The following is a 20,337-nucleotide window of genomic DNA, read 5'->3' on the forward strand; positions in this document are numbered from 1 at the left end:
CTTTTCAGTGTCAGAGGTTGCATTTTTGTAAAATTGCATCACTAATACTGCAAATAATCTGTTTATGCTCATTTTAAAAGATCATTTTTATTAGTTTCTGTATATACAAACCCCTCAACCCTGCACAAGATTAAGTGATATAGGAGATGGATATCGCTTAGTGTCTTATTTGGGTCAGGCTACAATAATAGTAGCTACTCAAAATACACTAATTTTTATCACTGCCACTGACAGCTGCTGATGGTTGAAGGAGGATGATTGATGACCACAATATCTATTGCAAATCCTTCTTCAAATATTGTAAAACTAAATGCATTTTAATGGGCCATTTGTGAAATGCAGTTTTTGGGTCAATAAGTTTTCAATTTGCTCTTTATGTTCCATTGTCAAATAATCCATGAAGATTTGGCCCTTTGTTATTAAGGCTTTTTGCAGCCCATCCCTGGAGAATAATATTTTGTTCCCAGATACGCCCAACAATTAACATTTTATTCTTTTATGTTTTTATATTTTTCTTGAATACCGTCTTTAAGATTTCCAGATACATTTAATAAATAAAAACTGTATTGAGTAAGATGAGAAGAGCAAAGCCAGGGCACAGGTTTATTTCAGAAACCCGATTTTGGGTGTAACCTCTGTGAGGGAAGATTGGATCTTGAAGCCCCTCCCCACCCGCTGCTCCCCCCCGGGGACTCTACAGGTTCAACTATACGATACAGAACAATGACTCATATGATGCATATAAAATAAGTACTTTGCATAAAACACCATGTAGTGGGGGAAAAAATGAAAACACAAGAAATTACAAATAGCACATGAATTTTCTTTTTAATTAAGAAACACAGAGGGCAAAAGGGAGCATCGTTTTAATTCTAGAAATGAAACAGTCAGATCACCCTGACACAGACGATTTCCATCCGGTACACTGTCATTCATATATCTCAGTTAGTGAACTTGCTTTTGTCTGCCATTCAGAAGGGAAACTCGAAAACTGTAAAATGTAAAACAAAAACAATTATATCCATCATTCATAAAAGTACACCATTTATCATTTGTAATGGTGTAAAAATCAACCAAACAACAGCTTTGCATTTGGTGTACAGTGTAAAGATGAGTATCCATTTTCATTTGATGAGTTAACGTCTGAAACCACAGATTAACTTCCTCTCAGTCGACATGCTCATGACAATAATCTTTCCTGTGTGTTCATGCGTTTGGAGCTAAGACTTGTTTCCAATGAGCGAATAATAAGATCAGGCAGCTTCAGACGAGTAGGGACCTTGTTGAGGTGATGTGTGAAGAACTTCCCAGAAGGGCCCTTTTCTAACTCAAAACATCAGAGGGAAAATAAATCAATTGGGTTGTGGGAGGCAATACACAATAACCAAAGAGAGAGAAAAGCAAGCTTCTGTGACATTATAGAACAGCAGATTTAAGCCTTGAAACAAAATCAATTGAAGGAGGAGGAAACAAAAAAACATGAATTAAATTAAAATGAAGCAATGCTAAGTGAAGGGATAGATATCATTTTGCGATATTAATACAGATATTTTAACCCAAAAAAACCCCAAAACAATAAAAGGAAAGAAAAACATTTGTGAACTCTAAAATAATTATTGTGGTTTGGTGGCGAAAACGTGAGCGAGCATGCTTCTGTTAGAGTTACACTAGTGATCACAGCACCTGCAGGAGGCTCCCACTTTGCTCATACATGATCAAACACTGATCCCACTGCTGGAGAAGAGCCTCCCTCTGCAGAGAAAACTACCCACAGAGCCATGCTGAGTTTTCGAGCTCACTGAAGTGTCTCTGAAGCTACTAAAGCTGAAATGTAAGTGGAACCTTGTGACAGTTGTGGGTTGACTCTCCTGACAATATGGATCATGTCACACGCACACACACACCCGACGAGGACTGTAGCTTCATGTAGAGTAACCTTTGAAACATATAGAACGTACACATCTTCACTCAGCATACACACCCATTCTCAGATCATAGGAATATCTACCTGACTGGCAGATAGTTTCCCACATATAACAATTCTCAACAACCACACTAAAAAACAAACAAAAAAACAACAAAAAAAACACACTTTTTTATTCTTTTTGAGATCTACTCAATCAAATAAGGCCGTGGAGGCAACAAACCATGCCATATCATCATCAAATCAACCTTATTGCCATGCAAATGAACAAGTGACAGCAGTGTATAATGTGTGGGAAAGCTTTCTTCAACTAAAAAAAACTAAACTTCTACATGTCACAGTTGGCTAACCATGTGGCTACGCTCCGTATCTTCATGTCTGACATTAGCACCAGGGTTTCTTTCTTTTTATTTCTTCATAAAAAAAGAACAAATACAGACAGAGAAGACATAACTGTGACTTGCAAAACAAAATTTACGCGGTGAAAGATGCAGTACTTGTAATATCTGCTGTTTGTGTTTTACATCCTGAGTTGTGTACTGAAACTGCCCGTGACTGTGACCTTATGCACTCCTCTCCCAACAGTTTGCAGGAAAAAAAAAAGCATGCTCGCAAAAAAAGGTTCCTCTACAGAAGTGAAGAAAGAAGGCCTAAAAGTCTTCAAGTATTAATACAGTTAGGCCTATAAAAAGCCCTGGACACACAGTATTAGAACCCAGAATAAAATCTGGGAAAGTTGAAGAGCAGTTATGGTTAGTTTGCATGTTTTCCCCCACAAATATAATATATATATATTCATATGTATATAAATAAAAATTCAGTGCTGTAAAAACATCTCCAACTCCATAGGATCTGACCCCTCGTCGAACGCCTAGTATGTTTAACTTTTACTCCTCTCATTGCTAAAACTACTGCTGGATGAATGTAAACTGAACAGGTTGTCTTGTGTTAATAGTCCTTCATTGAGAATACAACACTGAGGAAGAGAAGGCTTGTTAATATGATTTAAAATTCTCCTTTTTTTTGTTGTTGTTGTTTTTTTGGTTTAACTGCACACAGAGAGACACACGGTTTTCTGTCATCTTGTTGGTATTTTCCTTTTTTCTTTTGGTAGCAGCGAAGCACCAAGTTTGAGTCAGGCTCTGTGTGTGTGTGTGCGTGTGTGTGTGTGTGTGTGTGCGTGTGTGTGTGTGTGTGTGTGTGTGTGTGTGTGTGTGTGTGTGTGTGTGTGTGTGTGTGTGTGTGTGTGTGTGTGTGTGTGTGTGTGTGTGTGTGTGTGTGTGTGTGTGTGTGAGACATCACTCCATAGTCTCTCTCTGTTTAGTGTGTGTTTCTGCTGCAGTCTATGAAGAGCAGGGCTGCACGTTGACGCCGTGCGCCGCATGGGCCTGCAGGTCGATGGCCTGAGACGGTTGCTGTCCCGGCCGAGCGTTCATCAGGGTCAGGTTCCTCACGCAGCCCGTCATTCCCGACAAAAACTTCCCTCCGGTCATGGAGCTCATGTGTGGTGCTCCACCTGTCATATGAGAAAACACATAGATGATAAAGATATCTACTTTTCAGGGAACTGTATGTGTCAGCCAAATCTTTATGGAGCTCTGAAACTGACAAAATGATGTAATCAATGTTGTGCATGTTGCTGAAACTTCATGCGGCATGGGAGTGCATTAGTTTTAATTAGTAACTGATTTGATCCTTAAGTTCAGCTAATGTAACACAAGCTAATAATATGATCTGTCACTGGGATCTATGCCATTTTTTTTAAGAGACCCATGAAAAGCAACAATCAGCAGATGAGATAAATTGCTGACATAGAAGAGATGAGCTGAGAAAGCAGAAATACATCAGTGCAAGTTCAATTACAAGTAAATACAGGAATATACGAGTTACGTCTGGATGACATTCCTGTTAGAACTGGACGAGTTCAGCATGAATAATGTTTTCCTCCTCAAGTATAAAGGAGTTCAGTAAAATAGTAACTCCTACGACAACAGCTATGTCCTAATATTAAACAGAATATGTTCCAAGGTCTGGGTTCTTTATTGAACGGCCTCAGGAGGAATCTTGTTTGGATACTGCTGGATAGATGGAACAGTATGCACAAATCAGCCCTCCATATAAAGTCCTGCATATGAAAGAGAGACAGCAGCTCTGAAGCTCTTCAACTCCTTCCAGGTAAAACTAAGGAAAGGAGATCATTAAAATGTTTGTAAAATTAACTGGTGATTATATAATAGTAATCATTCATATGTTATTTCCAATGTTGTGTTAGAATAAAACAAGCCAAAACTATCTTAGCAAAATTGAAAAGAAAAATACAGAAAAAAGAAGAAAATGGACACAATCATTGGAGAGTGCAGATATTTGACTTTTTTTTCCCTTTTCAGAATAACCATCTCGCTCACCGAGGTATATACTCCCTTTGGTGTTGACCATGAGACTTTTGCCTCTGGACTGTCCGTGCAGTGTGGCTCCTCCATCAACCTGTATGTATCCATCTTTTCCAGTTCTGCAAGGAAGGTAACAAACATAAATTCCAAAGCACAATGCAGTATATACAGTACATCATCCTTACTCTCAAAGCCACTTAATAAAGGCAAGGCACATTTATTTATATTCTAGCATCATTCAGACACAAGGCAATTCGCAGTGCATTACAAAAAATGAAAGAAATACATGAAAACAATTGATAACTACATAAAAAGGTGTATAAATAAAGTAAAAAACTGTATTTAGATAAATGTAATGAAATAAGTAAAACTTAATGTTCAATGTAAAGTCTGAACAAATAGGTCTTGATTTAAAAGAAGTGAGTGTTTGAGCAGTCCTCAGGTGCTCAGAAAGTTTGTTCCACATGAGAAGATGAAGAGTGAAGAACTGAAAGCTGCTTCACCTTGTTTCTTGTGACTGGGGACACTGAGTAAACCTCTTCCTAAGAATTGAGGTTTCATAATCTAAATTGAGATGTGTTCTCAATTACCTCGGCTTTAGGAGGAAGCCGATAGAGTGTCAATAGAGCTTAGATATATGTGAAAACATAAACAAGCTAAACAAATTACCCCAAACTGGATATTTGACATTGATTATCCTGAATATGTAAAAGTAATAATGAGTATTCTGAAAAATAGCTTAATCTAGAGCAGCTTGTCGCTAACTTTTCTTTGCATCTAAGAAAGTCTTCAGACCCCTCCCCTCCAATGTTTATATAATAAAAGTTTCTAGAAAAGCCAAACAACAGTGAATTGACCCACTGCCACTAACAAACAAAGACCGACAAAGTAAGAGCAATGGGAAGTTTTCAAACTTCTGCTCTAAATACTAAAGCGTCTGATTGTTTTTCTTGTGCCTTCCTTCTACCATAAAGATCCAGAACCCAAAAGTTGAGAACTGCTTCTATGTGATGTCTGTTTTGTTCAATTTGTAACAGATGTGTTGATAATCTTGTTAAAGGCATACACATAGTAAAAAACAAACAAAAAACACCAACATATTCTTACCTCACTGCAGTGATTTTATGCCATTTTCCATCATTGATGGGCTTTCGGGACAAGATCTGTGCCTCTCCACTTCCCAGCTGGTAACTGGTTGAAACGAGAAAAAAACCCCAACATTAATAGAGAGGTATTAATATGATTCTGTTACATAAATGGTGAAGATATATAAAGAACACCAATAACAACAGGATCATAAATCACCTGAAAACAATATGTCCATTCTGCAGGCCAATGCTTATGAAGTCTTTGCCTTTGCCGTGTTCGCCCGGTTCCTGCAAATAAATATATGAAGTTGGCCGAAAGAGGAAGATATTTTGTGACTCAGTCAACTAACTATTGATCAAATGTCCTGCAGCAATTTCCCATGCCAAGTGCTTTAAAAATTAATGTGAAGCAATGCAGTGAGATCATTCCCAAAAATATTTGACTGAAATAATATCCATCATGCGAAATAATGACAAAAATTACTCCATGCACATAAGTGCAGTGCAAACGCAGATACATATAAATCATTTCCAGTCCCATGGTTTTCCAGATATCTCTTTAAAAAAAAAAAAAAAAAAAAAAAAAGAACTTTTCTCATGGAAAAAGCCATGGCAAAATAAACGAGTGTTTTGTGCTTGAGTGGATACCTTTTTACTAGCATGCACCTTTCGCAAATTGCGTGCACCAGTGGTCTCCTGAGGAAAATGGATGGGTGAGTTAGAGAAGCAACATGCATTTATTTAGTGGTGTCAGGTGGTGCCAGGTCTGCAGCACAAACATAACATAATGGTGAAGAATGCAACAGAAATAGCTGGTAGAAAAGAAACGTTTAGTATTGTGTTTGTTATGCAATGCTGTCATGTATAACTGGAAATGAGAGTAAAGAAAACACGACTTGGATTTTTTAGAGAGGAGGCACTGATGATGATTAAACGTGCGGGAGAAGAGCCGAAGAGGTGAAATGGCAGACTGTAAGTGTGATGCATGGTTCAGTCCAACGGGCCCTAATAAAGGACCCCAGGAGCTTGGACTCACCACTCCCTGCCACAGGATCAGACCTTCAGAGGAGCTGGTGCTGATTTCCATTTCAATTGTTTCTGATGAGTCATGGGCACTGAAACACACCAAATAAAATAACAAAATGCCAATTTTTTTTTATTATTGCATCAGCTCATAGTAAACCAACTGCATCAATAAAACAGTGCAAAAGAAAAAGTTTACCTTCGAGGGAAAATGGTTTTTGGAAGGGCAATGTATCCATCATCATGGAAATGAGCTGCATACTGATAGGGTGAATCTAAAAACAAAACAGTCAAATGAAACAAGTACAGAAAAGACAGAATGACCAAAAATGCCATTATGATGCCCTCCAGTGGCAAAACCATGAAAGAATCACCCCTGGCAAGAGATGTCTAGTTAAATGTGTGAGCAAAAAGAAATATTTTTGACATTACCAACCCCAGTTTTTTCCTTTTGTTCCCTTTCTTAGTAGCATTAAAACAATATTGTGTGACTTTTAACAAATACCTTACTACTAATAAAGCTTAATGCATAAGTATGAATACACCAGTGATTAGAGCAACACATCAACACATCCAGGAGTTTGACTTGATACGATCAGTTTTTCATGATAGCTTTATGATGAACCATTTATTTGAATCAGGTTTACAAAAAACTTTTTTTTTTTTAATATAGCAGTTCCAACAATCCATTTAATGAATACTGATGCAGAGATGTGAGTCAGTGGGTTTTCTATTAAACTGATATTTACAGAAAGCATGTTTAATAGGGAAGCATCTTGGAAAGTTACGTTATTATTAAAACGTTATTTGTACATTCATATAAATTAAAATGTTTAACCAAGAATTTAACTAAATTGTACACATATTTGTGTTTATGTTTATTACATCTAATATTTTAAATTATGATTAAAAAATAAAACCTTTGCATTGTATTTTAATATTTTAATGTGATTTGCAATAGCAGAACTGTAGCAATAGTGTTAATAACAATGAGGTTAATAATTCTGTGTAACAAACTTATAGTAACAAATGTTGTCTCAATATTTGGTTTAATTTACTGAAGAGTTCCAGTCCAGCCTACCTAAACCTTGTATTTAAAGATAATTATACTAGCATTTTACTGCTCTGTGCCACTTGAGATCTAATCAGACTTTGTTGACTGAAATGAGCAGCCATTTCTCATTATATTTAAATGACAACATTTCTTTATTGCTATAAAAATATATAAATACAATTTTCCTTCTCAAAAGTCCCCTCATATGGAATAAAACCAAAAATGTTGATATGTGCACTGAATGATGTTGTATCTAAGAAAAAAGAAAAAGGAAAAAAAAAAGCCAACAACCCACATTTAAAGAAAACTCCATGATGCAAATTAATCTGACCAATGATCCGTCTGACTGAACTCACCACAACCATGACCTCATGCACGTACACCCAGAGAGGATATGCTCAAAATACTGGAAAACCCAACAACCATAAGATTGTAGTTTAAGCAGACACCTTGAGTTGTTAGTGACGACGTGAATGTGCAATGACATGATGGTTTCAAAGAGAAAGTGTTTTTGATGTTTGGGGTGGTTTGAACAGTTTGAACGGTCAGGCAGGTTTGATGTTCACAGAAATAAAGTTGCACATTGTGAGTATCCGTCTTGCAGGCATTGACATGACAAAAGGAGAAAAGAAAACAAGGGGAATTCCACATTAATATGATTTCCGGAGCAAAAATGGTACGGTAAGTCCATAAAAATTGCAGCACAGGTTTATTAATATCCCAGCCGCAGCGTTCTACCTTTTAGTCTGGATGCGGAATTCCGTAACGTACGTATATGTGTTAGGCAGTAGACGGTTCCTGGTAGAGTTTGGAAGGAAGACGGGGCTCCTCAAACCCAGACGGGGCCCTGTTAGTCACGGTCATGTCAGGCGAATTGAATGTTAATATACTGTACCATTTGCCTCGCCAGCTCCCAAATTCCACGGGGCCTCGGGGAAGTTGGAGACCTGGCCTGTGTGTGCAGGATATAGCCATGAGAGTGCAGGAGTAAGACATGTGCAATCATTTAGGGGTCAACCCTCCCAGCTGGCACGGCAATGCTGGGAGACCGATGTTCATATTGTGGGGAATGTGAGCAGCATGTTTCCCATCTATGCATTAATTCACATGTGAATTGTGAACAGACATACGTTCCTCCACTAAAATGCACAGGAAATACCATGTAAACAAAATTCCTTCTTCAATTTAAAATGGAACATGGTTTACACTTACTCTCCTCACAGTTGAGGCCTGTGTGCCCGGGCGCGCACACACACTGGCCGTCGACACAGCTGCCACCGTTCTGGCACTGGAGGTTGTTCTGGCACACATCTTTCACCACCTCACAGCGCTCACCTGCAGGGGCAAAGGCAGTCACGAGTCAGAGCAGGTTTCAAGGCTTTTACCCCTCCACTAATAACCAGTTTGAATTGGAAAAGTCCAGGTTCTTCCCAGCTGTACCAATTTTAACAAGATTTTGCATCTCAAGTTGTATTTTCTTAATCAAAAGAAAGAGATAAAGATCAGCTCATACAAATGAAATTTGGAGTTGGCAAAAGTATGCAGTAGTAATACAGTAAAAGTAATAAGAAAATAACTTCAATGCAAATTTACCAATTTAACTTCATCACATAAGTAGGAGTAAGAAAATATTGATTCTGCAAGGTACATGATACTATTTTTAAAGCAGCTTAATGCTGTTTTTGGTGGTTTATAGGGGCTTAGTTAATATGTAGATAGAAACACATTATACCCATTGTTATTGTAATACTGTGTTAGAATAAAGAGTTTGTAGTTTTGGGTCAGAAACGGAAATGAAATGGATAGAATAGAATAGAATAGAATAGAAACTGGTGATCTGAATGGACTTTATTCAATGAATTAACATTGACCTTGTTTTTATTAACTAAAATTTTTTATGTAGCCTGATTACTCTTCATTTTGCCACCTTCTGCAGCTGCAATGTGGAACACTGTTACCATGCAGCTGTTTTGTTCTATCACTGTAAGTCTGAATTGCCCTCATCGCGGTTTACAGAAGCAACAAGCGAGTTTGGAGAATTTAAGCAAGAAAAACTTCAGACGATGGTGTTCAAATGCATATAGAAAAAGTAAAAAATCCATAATGATTCCCTGCTTTGATTTCTTTTTTTTCTTAAAGCACTAACCTTCAAATCCATCCTTGCAGAGGCACTGGTACTCATATTCAACACTGGACATGCAGTGTCCACCATTGAGGCAGGGCCGGCGATCACAGGGGCTGTTGTCCACACATTTGGCAATCGATTTGCTTTCTGTGAAACTATAGGAAAGATCCACCTTCTTGTTGTTGATGGAAACCTGCAGAGGTGGTTTCAAAAACAAGTTAAAGCGTCCACACTCTGGGAGTTACTGGGAGGAACTTTCTTGTTGCACAGAAAGTTCTCACCTCTCCGATACAGCCTTCAAACATTTCGCTGACATTGGCAGGCTTAGGCAGGATGTCCATGTTGGGGACTCCTCCCAGGTACATGGGTGTGTGAATATTGAGGCCCTGGGCTTTTCCTGGAGATGTTTTTCTCTCCACTGTGCCGTGGTCCACCCTCAAGTGTCCGGCCTTCTTGTTCCGCTCTGCCACAACTCTGTGCCACTGACCCAAAGAGACTGGCTCTGGACTGAGAAGGATTGCCTGGCCTAAAAAAGAAAAAATACATTTTACAGAATAGAGATTTGAATAGCGATTAGTTGCTTCTTTGCACATCAGTGCATCAGTAAACACGGTTCCCAAATTTCCCAAGATTAAATTCAATAATATGCAATCACTGATTTACTTGTGTAATTAATAATTTACTGTTAAAGGTGCACGAATATAGCGATAAAAAATAAAAAGAAGCTAATTAGCTATACTGACAACTTTACCTGTGCCCAGCTCATATCTGAATTCCACGTGTCCGTCCACCATAGAAATAGCTACAAAGTCCTCCACCTTCATCTTTTTGCCACCACAGAAGAACATCAGGCCGTCTCTCTCCAGAGGTTTGAACTCCAGCTCAACACGCAGGTCATCGTGGATGTTTGTCAGGGGGGGGTAGGCTATATATGACTCGTCACCGTCGAATAAAGGAGTGGTCACCAGTTCCCCTAGTCAAAGACACAGGTTTACAGATTGCATTATATCGAAACAACAAATCCACAACATTTCGGTTTATTAAAGGTGACAGTATCTTTCTGCCTTACCTTCCATGCATTTATTTCCAAACTTGCCGAGATGGCAACGACAGTCATAGCCAAGTCCATTCGGGCGGTTGATGCAAGTAGCATCTGGTCCACAGGCCTCTGAAGGAGTCCAGAGCACAAATAATTGGAACTTGAGATCAGTATGTTTATTTATTAGTCGAATCCATTTCAATTAAAGGCACAATATATTGTATTTTAGTGTAAAGTCTTCAAATATATAACCTGAGATAACTAATGAATGTGATAATACAAGGCTCAAGCCAACATATCAATGGTTGCTCCTGATTATGTGCACCAACCTTGCAGGGCAGCCTTCACAATTACTTTGTGAGTGTATGAATGAATATTCAAAGCATATTGATCCTCCAGAAGAGGTGAAATATGCTACATAAGTAAAGGCCGTTTATCATTCAGTGTCACCATAACACATACGGTGCAGGATGTTACCAATAGCTCACTCTGTGGCCTGTGTGCATGCTTTCAATGTCTTGCTGCTCTAACACACCAAATTTCCAATGTGTCATGGGAAGTTCTGCTGAAAGCATTACAATCAAGTGTGTTGAAGCAGAAGCAATTTAAACCCATGCAAGACTGCGTCTCTCTAGGAACAGCAGAGCCCAATTTTACTGTGTAGCGTAGTCAGTCGCAAAACCACCAAGAAATGGAAAAATCCCAACACTTGTAGTTGGAAAGAACTAGCACAATGAGAGTCAAAGATCGTAGCTAACTACCACATAATGCGATGAGCTGGCAGAGCTTTCTCAGCTTTTAGTATTTGCCCAAAAACTTTCAAACAGTTTTCCTCTTCATACCAGGTCATCTGCCTCACTTCATATTCTCAAGTCTTGCTTGAAAACACATTTATTCTCATTGCTGTTCTTGGACTAGTCAATGTTAAATATTAGTCATTTAGCCTCAGTGCTTCTAAAATTGTGTGTGAAATTGTTTGAGTTGATATGTTTTATCTGTTAGTCTAATGCATGACTTTGTTTAACTCCTTGCAGCTGGATTGAGGACAGACTGACACTTCACCGGCACACACATCTGTAATGTACTGTACCTTTGTTAGTGCAAATAGGAAGCCTTAAAAGCAGCATTCAGACATTTTCAGAGTCACACGTACCAGAATGACAGTGCAGAGATGAGTGGTGCTGGCAGTTGCTTCCTGTGAAACCTCTGGGGCAGCCGCACTTGTATAAACTGGCATCTGAATCCTCGCATCTTCCTCCATTCTAGCCATGGAAAGAAAATATTACACTGGGCAGAATAAAAACAGAATAAAACACGGGGAAATAAAAATACTGAGTTTTAACTGACTTGACATGGGTGGTCCTTGCAGGTGGGACAGTTGGTGACGCCAGTGGAGCTCCGGTCGAGGTCTTTAAAGATGACTTCATCGCCCTGGATGATGAGTTGACGGATACAGCCTACGCAGTCCGAAAACTCAGTCAATATTTAACACGCATAAAACTATATTCTTATTCATTACTATGACTATGATGACTATGATAACATTGATGTCTTACCCACAAAACCCGTCTTGATGCCAGCTGTTTTAGCGAGGAGTGTGTAGTTGGGGTATCCGCCTACATGCAGCTCCTCATTCAGATCCAGACCCTGGAACTTGCCCTGAAAGGCAGAAAAAAATATATTAATCAACACAGGAAAAAAAGCACATTTTAGATTTGGTGTTACAATAAGAGAGTAGCACCTGTGAGCTGCCATTGATGGGCTCTCCTCCATCGACTATGATATATCCCAGGGTGTTATTGCGATACAGCTCAACGGTGTGAAACTCCCCTAGTTTGATGGCATTGGAGTCACGTATGGTGGCCATGCCAGAACCCACATCAAACCTAAATAGCAACAATTAAACAAAGTGGGTTAAATTTATTGGGAGACTTTTCAGCAATTTTAGGTGTTTGCTTTAAACTGACCTGAACTCCAAGCGGCCACCCACAAGTCCCAGAGAGATAAAATCAGCTCCTGTGCTCCTCCTCTGTCCGTTGTAAAGGATCATACCTATATCGCCAAAAGAAAGGTGAATTAGTAAAAGCACAAAATATATCTCAAATGTTTACCACACTTCAATTATGAGTCTAACTGACTTGTTTGAGTATAAAAATGTATGTAACAATGTATTCCATAACAATATGCTCAAAAAACAAAACCTGTTAGGATGGAAATTGCTAAAAGTAACATTCTCACATATAGTGAACACAGAAAGACGGATGGTAAAGCAGCATGCTATGGTGACGCAGATTTGAAGCCAACCAAAGCCATATTATAAACTGCCATTATATCAATGGGAAGCAAAATGCAACCAGTAACATAAATACTGCTCATCCTCCTTTTTCTGTTTCCACATGCTGTAAATATGCATGCTTTCATGAGCAGGACAGCCTTCCAGTAGGGTGGTAACATGCCCTCCTGAATCTCTACTATTAAACTTAAGAGAATAGACTGCAAATGTTGAATAAAATAAATATTCAGCAAGTTGTTGTTTTTTTGGTCAAATCTGTCATTTAAACAAAAAGAAGAGTCAAGTATGGTCAGAAGCTTTTGCGGTTCATTTGCAATTTGTTTGCCATGGTTGGATGCCAGATGGGTGAGCAAAAACACACACAGTTAAACTCAGAGCAATACAAGTGGGCAATTAACTTTCTGTGATTAGCCAATCATTTTTCAATCTGGTTTTATCTTGCTGTCATGCCAGCACACATCCTGCATCAACTCTGAATAGGACCAAAAGAAACCACAAGTAGTCGCAAAAGCACTGTGACTTGACTTGACATGTACATTTATTCAACTCGAGTTGCACACAAAGGTGGTGATTTTAAGCACCGATTCTTTACAAGTTGGCGCAAGCTGATGAAGTAGACTGGGAGATAATGGTAGATGTGTTTATACTGATCCCTCTGATACCACCAATAAATGGTTGTAGAAAGAGACCGAAAACTCTGTGGGAGAACATTGGACATGCATCTTGCATCTCTTTCACAGCCTTTAAATCAACTTTGAGCTGTATGCATTATGGAGGGAGTTGGATGCAGCCAAAAAGCAGCACTGCCAATATCAGGCTTGAGTGGATGAGGTCCTCAAACTCTCAGACTCACCAGCATACAATATGAGACCTTCCCACCATGTAGGTGAGAAACAGGAGAGAAAGGGGCAGAAAACGCAGTAAATTTATACCAAAAAAAAAAAAATACACAACAAATTACAAAAAGCAGAAAACATGATCACATGGAAATATTTGGCAATAATACTACATATATTTACAGTGGATTTGAATCCTTACCATCGACATTATCAGGTCTGAAGTTGATCTTGATGCTGAAAGCTTTGTAGGCATTTTTGATGGTGGGCAGGGTGAGATATGACAGGGGCTCCTGGGCAAAGTATGGCATCACTCTCTCTGAAAAAAGCATGTAAAACAAACACATAATGGATCTTTTTTTCTGAAAGGTTTCATCAATTTAGCATTCCCATGAGTCACTCCACACCAACCATGAACTTGAAGTGTAGTAAAGGCTTCCACTTTGCCCTGTTTGTTGGTGGCAGTACACACATATGTGCCAGAGTCATCATGGGTGACACGAGGAACCGTCAGCACGTTGACTTCCTGGAAACACTTAGGAGGAAGCTCCCCATCCAGCTGAAAACGGATACAGCATGTCAACACATGCAACACTACATAACTGTAAATACTGCTTAATATCTGGATGAATTCACAGTAAAGCTATTATGATGATAAGACTGATTTTGTTTTCCGTGTATTGCAGATTCATTAAAATGATTGAATACAGTACACGTCCATAAGTGTGATAACGGTTGCAGACTATGTATAAAGCCTTTTCTGATTTCATTTATATTGGCTATTGATGCCAACAGCGGTGGGAAACTATATCTTATAATGTGAAACGATTTGTAATTTGTAGATTTATGTCATAAATTACAACTTTATATGAGGCAAAACAAAAGGCACGAGAGTTGAAGCATCCTCCGACACTATATAAATCCCTATATAGAGAGCAATATGATGACAAAAGAGTGTTTCTAACTTTAAAAATCTGTGGTTGGTGTAAATCTTGGTTTACCTTTGACCATTTGATCTCAGGTATAGGATATCCTGAAGCCACGCAGGGCAACACTGCATCAGACCCGACCGTCACCTCCTTTGATTCTGGCAGTGCAGCGATTTGAGGAAGGGCTGAGCCAACAGAAAAATCATTTGAATGATAAAGACAAGACAAATAACAACGATATGCACCAACATTTTTGTAACAGCATGCATGTGTGATAGAGACAAAAGGCACTTGCGGGACTCACACTGCACATTGAGGACCACCTGTGACTGCACTGAGCCTACATCATTGGTGGCTGTGCAGCGGTACTGGCCAGCGTCAGCCTCCGTCACCTGGTCGATCCTCAGCATGCCCCCCTTCACCATGATGTGGGCTGGCAGAGCGCCACCAACTTTACTCCACTTGACCGTGGGCTCCGGGTCACCGACCGCCTGGCATTCAAACTCCACAGAGTTCCCGATCATCACGGTCTGCACTGAGGTGCGCACATTAATCATGACTTTTGGCAGGGCTGCAGTAAAGAATAAAGAATGAGGAGAAGCAAGTTACGTTACGTTAAGAAACAGTAGTGTTTACATGTGTGCATAAGTGCATACAGGGTGCGAGTTGGGACAAAACCAAGTGGGAGAATGTTTTGTAAGGGTGGCAGGAATATAAATGAAAGGACTTCAGATAAAAGAGCAACGAATGCAGTGTAAAATAATTTTAATACTATTAAAACACAAAGCTGCGTTGGAGTAAATGCGATTGACTAAAAGCACAATCGAAGTGCCCCAATTTAAAGTACAAGCTTTGAACTGACATATTTACCATCTATGGGTTTACTTTTTACATTGACATGTTATTTTCAAAATACAGCAAATTCAAAGTGAATTTATAATTTGGTGAGAGGTATCAGTGTGAGTTTCACCCCCCATGCATAGGAGGTGACAGCTCCGCTTTACTTAGATTTTAAAACTTTTATGTGATGTGTTTTCTCCAGTTTACTGGTCAAGTAGTTTTAATGTCTATGCAGAGGAGATAAATGTCACTCCTCCCCTGCTGTAAAAATAAATAAGCAGAAGGGGGGAATCTTTGGCCAGAGGATATACGCCCCTATGTCCTTCCCAGCAAATCACACTCTGTGTGTATATGAAGAGGACATATCAGACCTTGGATGGTCAATCGAGCCGTGTCCTGTGCTTGGCCGAAGACACTGCTGGCTCGACAGATATAAACGCCTTCATTGTTCTGTTCAAGATTCTCAATCCTAGAGGGAAACAGGTAAAACATAAACATGAAAAGAGTTTTAACATAATTTATGTGACAACATTTAGGAGACTCAAGTCTTCATATTTTATTCCTGTAGGCAATAGAGCTCCGGTCTTATAAGACACTGGTGAGTCACACGGTTGCACAGGAGGACATTTTCTTTCATCAGAATAAACATGAGCAGTTTATTTTGAACTGCTTCAATATATACTATCCTGGGGCTACAAATACAAATGAGTCCCTGGCTGAAAATAGACCCCTGAAATCATCTATATTTCAAATTTTAAACTAGTACACAGTTTAAAAAATGATGTTAAGGGAAATATCTTTACTACTTTGTCTTTAAAGGGTTCACCAAAATATTTGAAAATTGAAAATGTTTAGCCCTACAAAAGTGTTAAATAATGTCATATATTTCATCAGTAAAAAAATGCCAATCATACAATCAAAGGCCTTGCAAAGTGTTATAAAATTCATCTACATCACACACATTCCATCAATTCTGGTCAAAAAACACTTCTAAACAGGCTTTATACCCCCTTAAAGATTATCTTTACATGATTGAGTACTACTGTCCTACAATTCAATGTGTTATTCACACATAAAGTACACTAAATATCACTTACAAGAATTCACAAGCATTTAAAGTAGCGTAATGTATACAGTGCTTATGAAGCATTTAAATAAACTCAATTTGCTTGTGCCAGTTTTGCTAAAAACAAAAAGTTATCTGATAGGATGAGATATGTGACTTTCAAAAGGACTTTATGGATCAATTGTGCTAAAAATGTTAATGTATTTAAAATAAAAAACACAACAATGCCACCAATGGGATTGAAACAGAATTTTTTACGTATTTTTGTCATTGCATGTTTGTATGTAATCCAAATCCCTCACCTGAGCACTCCGTCCTTGATGTGGTGGTTTGGTGGGAGAGCTCCTCCTTCCTTCAGCCACTCAATCTTAGTTTCTATCCCACCTGCTGCTGAACAGGTGAACTCCACCGCACTGCCCTGGGCTTTTACTTCAACTTGGGGTGACACCCGTACTGCTAGTGGCGCTATGACACAAATTGAGGTATAATATTAAAACTCCCCATTCTTTAAGGGTAAACCACATTTATTGTCATATATACAAGGTATTCTACTATTGACATAACTTACATCTGACTGTGACTTTAGCGATCACTTCACTGTTGCCCACTTTGTTGCTGGCCACACATTTGTAGCTCCCAGCATCCTCGGCAGTAGCCAGGTTGATCTGGAGATCTCCTCCACTGATCTGAGCCCTCGGAGGCAGGGATCCGTCCAGCTTGCTCCACACGTAGGTCAGAGGAGGCGTCCCATGTGCCAGGCACTGCAACCGGATCACCTCGCCCACCCGCACAGCCACATCATCCGGCAAAGAGGTGGCATAAGGCAGAGCTGGAGGAAGGAGAGAAGCAGTGGTTTACAAGTAGGAGGGGAATTGTATTCAAAACCAGAGCTTTTAATGAATTTCACACTGAAAAACTCACTCTCCACATCAAGTACGATAGTGACGTCATTGGTGCCCATGCGGTTAGAGGCACTGCAGATGTATTCCCCAGAGTCCTGTCGGCCAACATCGGGCAGCACCAGGCTGTTATCCACCACTTTATGTCTCCAAGGCAAAGGAGACCGTAGCTTTGACCATTTGATTGTTGGGGATGGGAAACCTACAAAAGCACATCATTTTCATGGCTCAGTAAAATGTCAAGTAAAGTGTCCATTTTAATACATGTCTTTCTCCCTATCATGTCATCGCAAACACATTTTGGAATGTGTGATTCTCAACTCCGAGCGAATATTATAGAGAATTATTTAACATGAAGTGTTGAAAAAGATCAAGTTGTCTTTTTTAAATAAAATTTTACCATGTGCATCACAGCGCAGTGTCGCCGTCTGTCCCTCGACCACAATCATCATCGGCTCGGGAACAGAGGCCCAGGGCACCATGGGAAGTTGTGCTCCTCCTTCAACAAACACCTCTACCTTGGTCTCAGTAGCACCCTCAATGTTGCGAGCTGAACACACGTATGTGCCACTGTCTTCTGGACGTGCCACGAGTATCTAGACAAAAGAAGAAAGCAGGAGGATGGCGGTTCAAAGACAGTAATGTTGAAACTGGATTAAAAAAAAAGTTGGAATTTCAAAGTTACAACTTTCAGTAAACTAACATAAAACTCACAAAAGTAGGTACATGAAGTGGTTTGTTAAACCTCACAGTGTGAACAGGTCCATCAGTACCTGCATGACTGCATTAGACTCCATGGGCACAGGGCTGCTCAGCATGGTTTTGCGGTTGTTGTCCAGCCTGTGCCATGAGACCGAGGGGCGTGGCTCTCCTGCTGCCTGGCACTCCAGGTTGATGGGATCACCCACCATCACCCGTACAGGCCCGACAGGGGTGACCGTGGCCACAGGAACCTCTGAAGTTGCACATTATGCCACATCAGTTAGATCATCTGATATCCAATTGGCCACTAGAGGGAACCCTGTTTCTACTATTTTAGGAGTATCATGTGATGGAAATGAATATTGCTTTGCACTGTAGCTTACCTTTGACAATCAGGGATACAATGGTGTGGGTGCTGCCAAACAGATTGCCCGCAAGACAGCGGTAGGCACCGTGGTTCATCGGGCGAGCATTGGCAATGGTAATAACAGATCCATCAGAGCTGACTTTGACATTATCTGCACAAGAGGACAGTAAAATAATACATGTGGTTTAAATACTTCAGGAGATGTTTGAAGTGTGAACAGGGCAGCCTGTGAACGCAGGAACCGTTTATGTCAGTTTGAGTGCAAGATTTGAAAAGAGGTACGCAACTCTCAAGCCTGCTCCACAACAAGAGAAAAGAATGTATGTGAACACTGAAACAGGTTCTGCTTGCTGTAATCAATCCTTTTCTTCATGCTGGCCATTAACCCCTAAAGATCTGGAGTGATTCATATGGAACACCCTATTTAGTGATGGAGATGCCTTTATCAGATCAATCCATCTTTATCAAACATTGAAATGATTTACAGGCAATTGACCAAAAAAATTCAGAGCAAAGGTCATTCATACATGCACATCAGCACACGTACTATAAATATGCATCCCACATGCATACACATACCTTCACACATGTACACACCCATGAAGAACAATAAAATTCAACGTAGAAAGCAATGCATGCCAAAAACATCCAATCATCCATCCTTTAGACTTAATCGATTACCAATGAACAAGTAATAAATAAGTCTGAAATAAGTAGTAAAATTATACATATTCATACACGATGTGTACAATGTATCAATATATAAGTTGTTATCAATAAACTGCATGAGGCGTAAGTTTAAAGCAGTGGTGTCCAATCCTCATCTTAATGTCGTCAGTCCCACATGCATTCAATGTCTTTCTGCTCCAACACCTGATTCTAACATCACCAATCTCTGCAAAAAGTCATATAATGAGCCTGCCATTACAATCAGGTGAGGTTGAGAAGAGAAAAATCAGAAATATGCAGCACCGTAGTCCTCCAAGTTGGACAGATTTGAAGTAAGGTAAAAGTTATAAATGTCACGGGTGATTATAAAGTATGATAAAGAGAAAAAATGGTTCCCTTAGTGAACAGATTCCTCCCTTTCACAGTTAAGTTAAGAGGTAATATACTTTTACATTTAAAAAAATGAATAATTATTCACCATTTTTCTTCCACACACAAATGTATTCCAGAGATCAAATGAAAGCAATACAACACTTCACTGACTGAATATTCATTTCCTTTTGGAGCAGCAGTACATGGGTGTAGAACTTAAAAAGTACCAACTTTAGGATATAGTTATGTGATTTAAATAACTGAGGCAAGTAAAACTGAAAACTACAGTTAGATAAATGTTAGAGTATATTCTTGCACAGAATGAGGACTGTACCCCCCCACTTACCGACACTGAAAGCACATCAGGGAGTTTTCTCTAAATAACCACAAATCAAAAATAATACTTGTAGCAAACAAAACCTGTTTCATTGCTCATATGGGAACCTAAGTACAGTTTTCAGACAGAAATGAAAAATTGTGACCTGTTTCTTTAACATTTGCACTACAAAGTGGAGGTGAGGGCTTTGAATGAGGTGAGCATTAGGGAAGCAGGGGGGCCCTTATGAGCGGCCCTCACAGACAAACCGAGTCAAATATAACTTCCTTGCAAAGTTTTGTTCATTCAAAATTTTAATACAAGAATTGGGGAGGATAATCTGAGGGAAAAAAAATCTTAATTAGTCATTAAATGAAGTAACAGAGGAGTACTTCATGGGTGAAT

The 20,337-nt window shown here is 39.3% G+C and overlaps 1 protein-coding gene across 16 annotated transcripts in view; it reads right to left on the reverse strand.

Moving 5' to 3' along the window:
• Positions 1-807: 807 nt before the first annotated feature.
• The window catches only part of hspg2 (heparan sulfate proteoglycan 2), a 111,259-nt gene continuing 91,729 nt past the window's right edge, over positions 808-20,337 (reverse strand). For 10 of the 16 annotated variants that reach the window (XM_080496733.1, XM_080496741.1, XM_080496738.1 and 7 more), the window contains 30 exons: positions 18,592-18,726; positions 18,280-18,461; positions 17,907-18,102; positions 17,529-17,708; positions 17,176-17,436; positions 16,910-17,072; positions 15,913-16,010; positions 15,006-15,272; positions 14,774-14,886; positions 14,184-14,331; positions 13,975-14,091; positions 13,790-13,807; positions 12,611-12,695; positions 12,385-12,529; positions 12,200-12,302; positions 11,991-12,100; positions 11,797-11,905; positions 10,674-10,772; positions 10,356-10,577; positions 9,886-10,130; positions 9,626-9,797; positions 8,692-8,814; positions 8,375-8,431; positions 6,625-6,700; positions 6,439-6,517; positions 6,051-6,098; positions 5,620-5,690; positions 5,422-5,505; positions 4,330-4,433; positions 808-3,440 (listed from right to left, as the gene is read on the reverse strand). In XM_080496733.1, coding sequence (XP_080352859.1) covers positions 3,268-3,440; positions 4,330-4,433; positions 5,422-5,505; positions 5,620-5,690; positions 6,051-6,098; positions 6,439-6,517; positions 6,625-6,700; positions 8,375-8,431; positions 8,692-8,814; positions 9,626-9,797; positions 9,886-10,130; positions 10,356-10,577; positions 10,674-10,772; positions 11,797-11,905; positions 11,991-12,100; positions 12,200-12,302; positions 12,385-12,529; positions 12,611-12,695; positions 13,790-13,807; positions 13,975-14,091; positions 14,184-14,331; positions 14,774-14,886; positions 15,006-15,272; positions 15,913-16,010; positions 16,910-17,072; positions 17,176-17,436; positions 17,529-17,708; positions 17,907-18,102; positions 18,280-18,461; positions 18,592-18,726 — 3,983 coding nt within the window. In that variant the 3' untranslated portion in view covers positions 808-3,267. The remainder of the gene's footprint in view (positions 3,441-4,329; positions 4,434-5,421; positions 5,506-5,619; positions 5,691-6,050; positions 6,099-6,438; positions 6,518-6,624; positions 6,701-8,374; positions 8,432-8,691; positions 8,815-9,625; positions 9,798-9,885; positions 10,131-10,355; positions 10,578-10,673; positions 10,773-11,796; positions 11,906-11,990; positions 12,101-12,199; positions 12,303-12,384; positions 12,530-12,610; positions 12,696-13,789; positions 13,808-13,974; positions 14,092-14,183; positions 14,332-14,773; positions 14,887-15,005; positions 15,273-15,912; positions 16,011-16,909; positions 17,073-17,175; positions 17,437-17,528; positions 17,709-17,906; positions 18,103-18,279; positions 18,462-18,591; positions 18,727-20,337) is intronic. The other 6 variants (XM_080496731.1, XM_080496732.1, XM_080496736.1 and 3 more) reach the window with 3 other exon arrangements.

This window comes from Blennius ocellaris, assembly GCF_963422515.1.
Source record: "Blennius ocellaris genome assembly, chromosome: 5".
Taxonomy (NCBI): Eukaryota; Metazoa; Chordata; class Actinopteri; order Blenniiformes; family Blenniidae; genus Blennius; species Blennius ocellaris.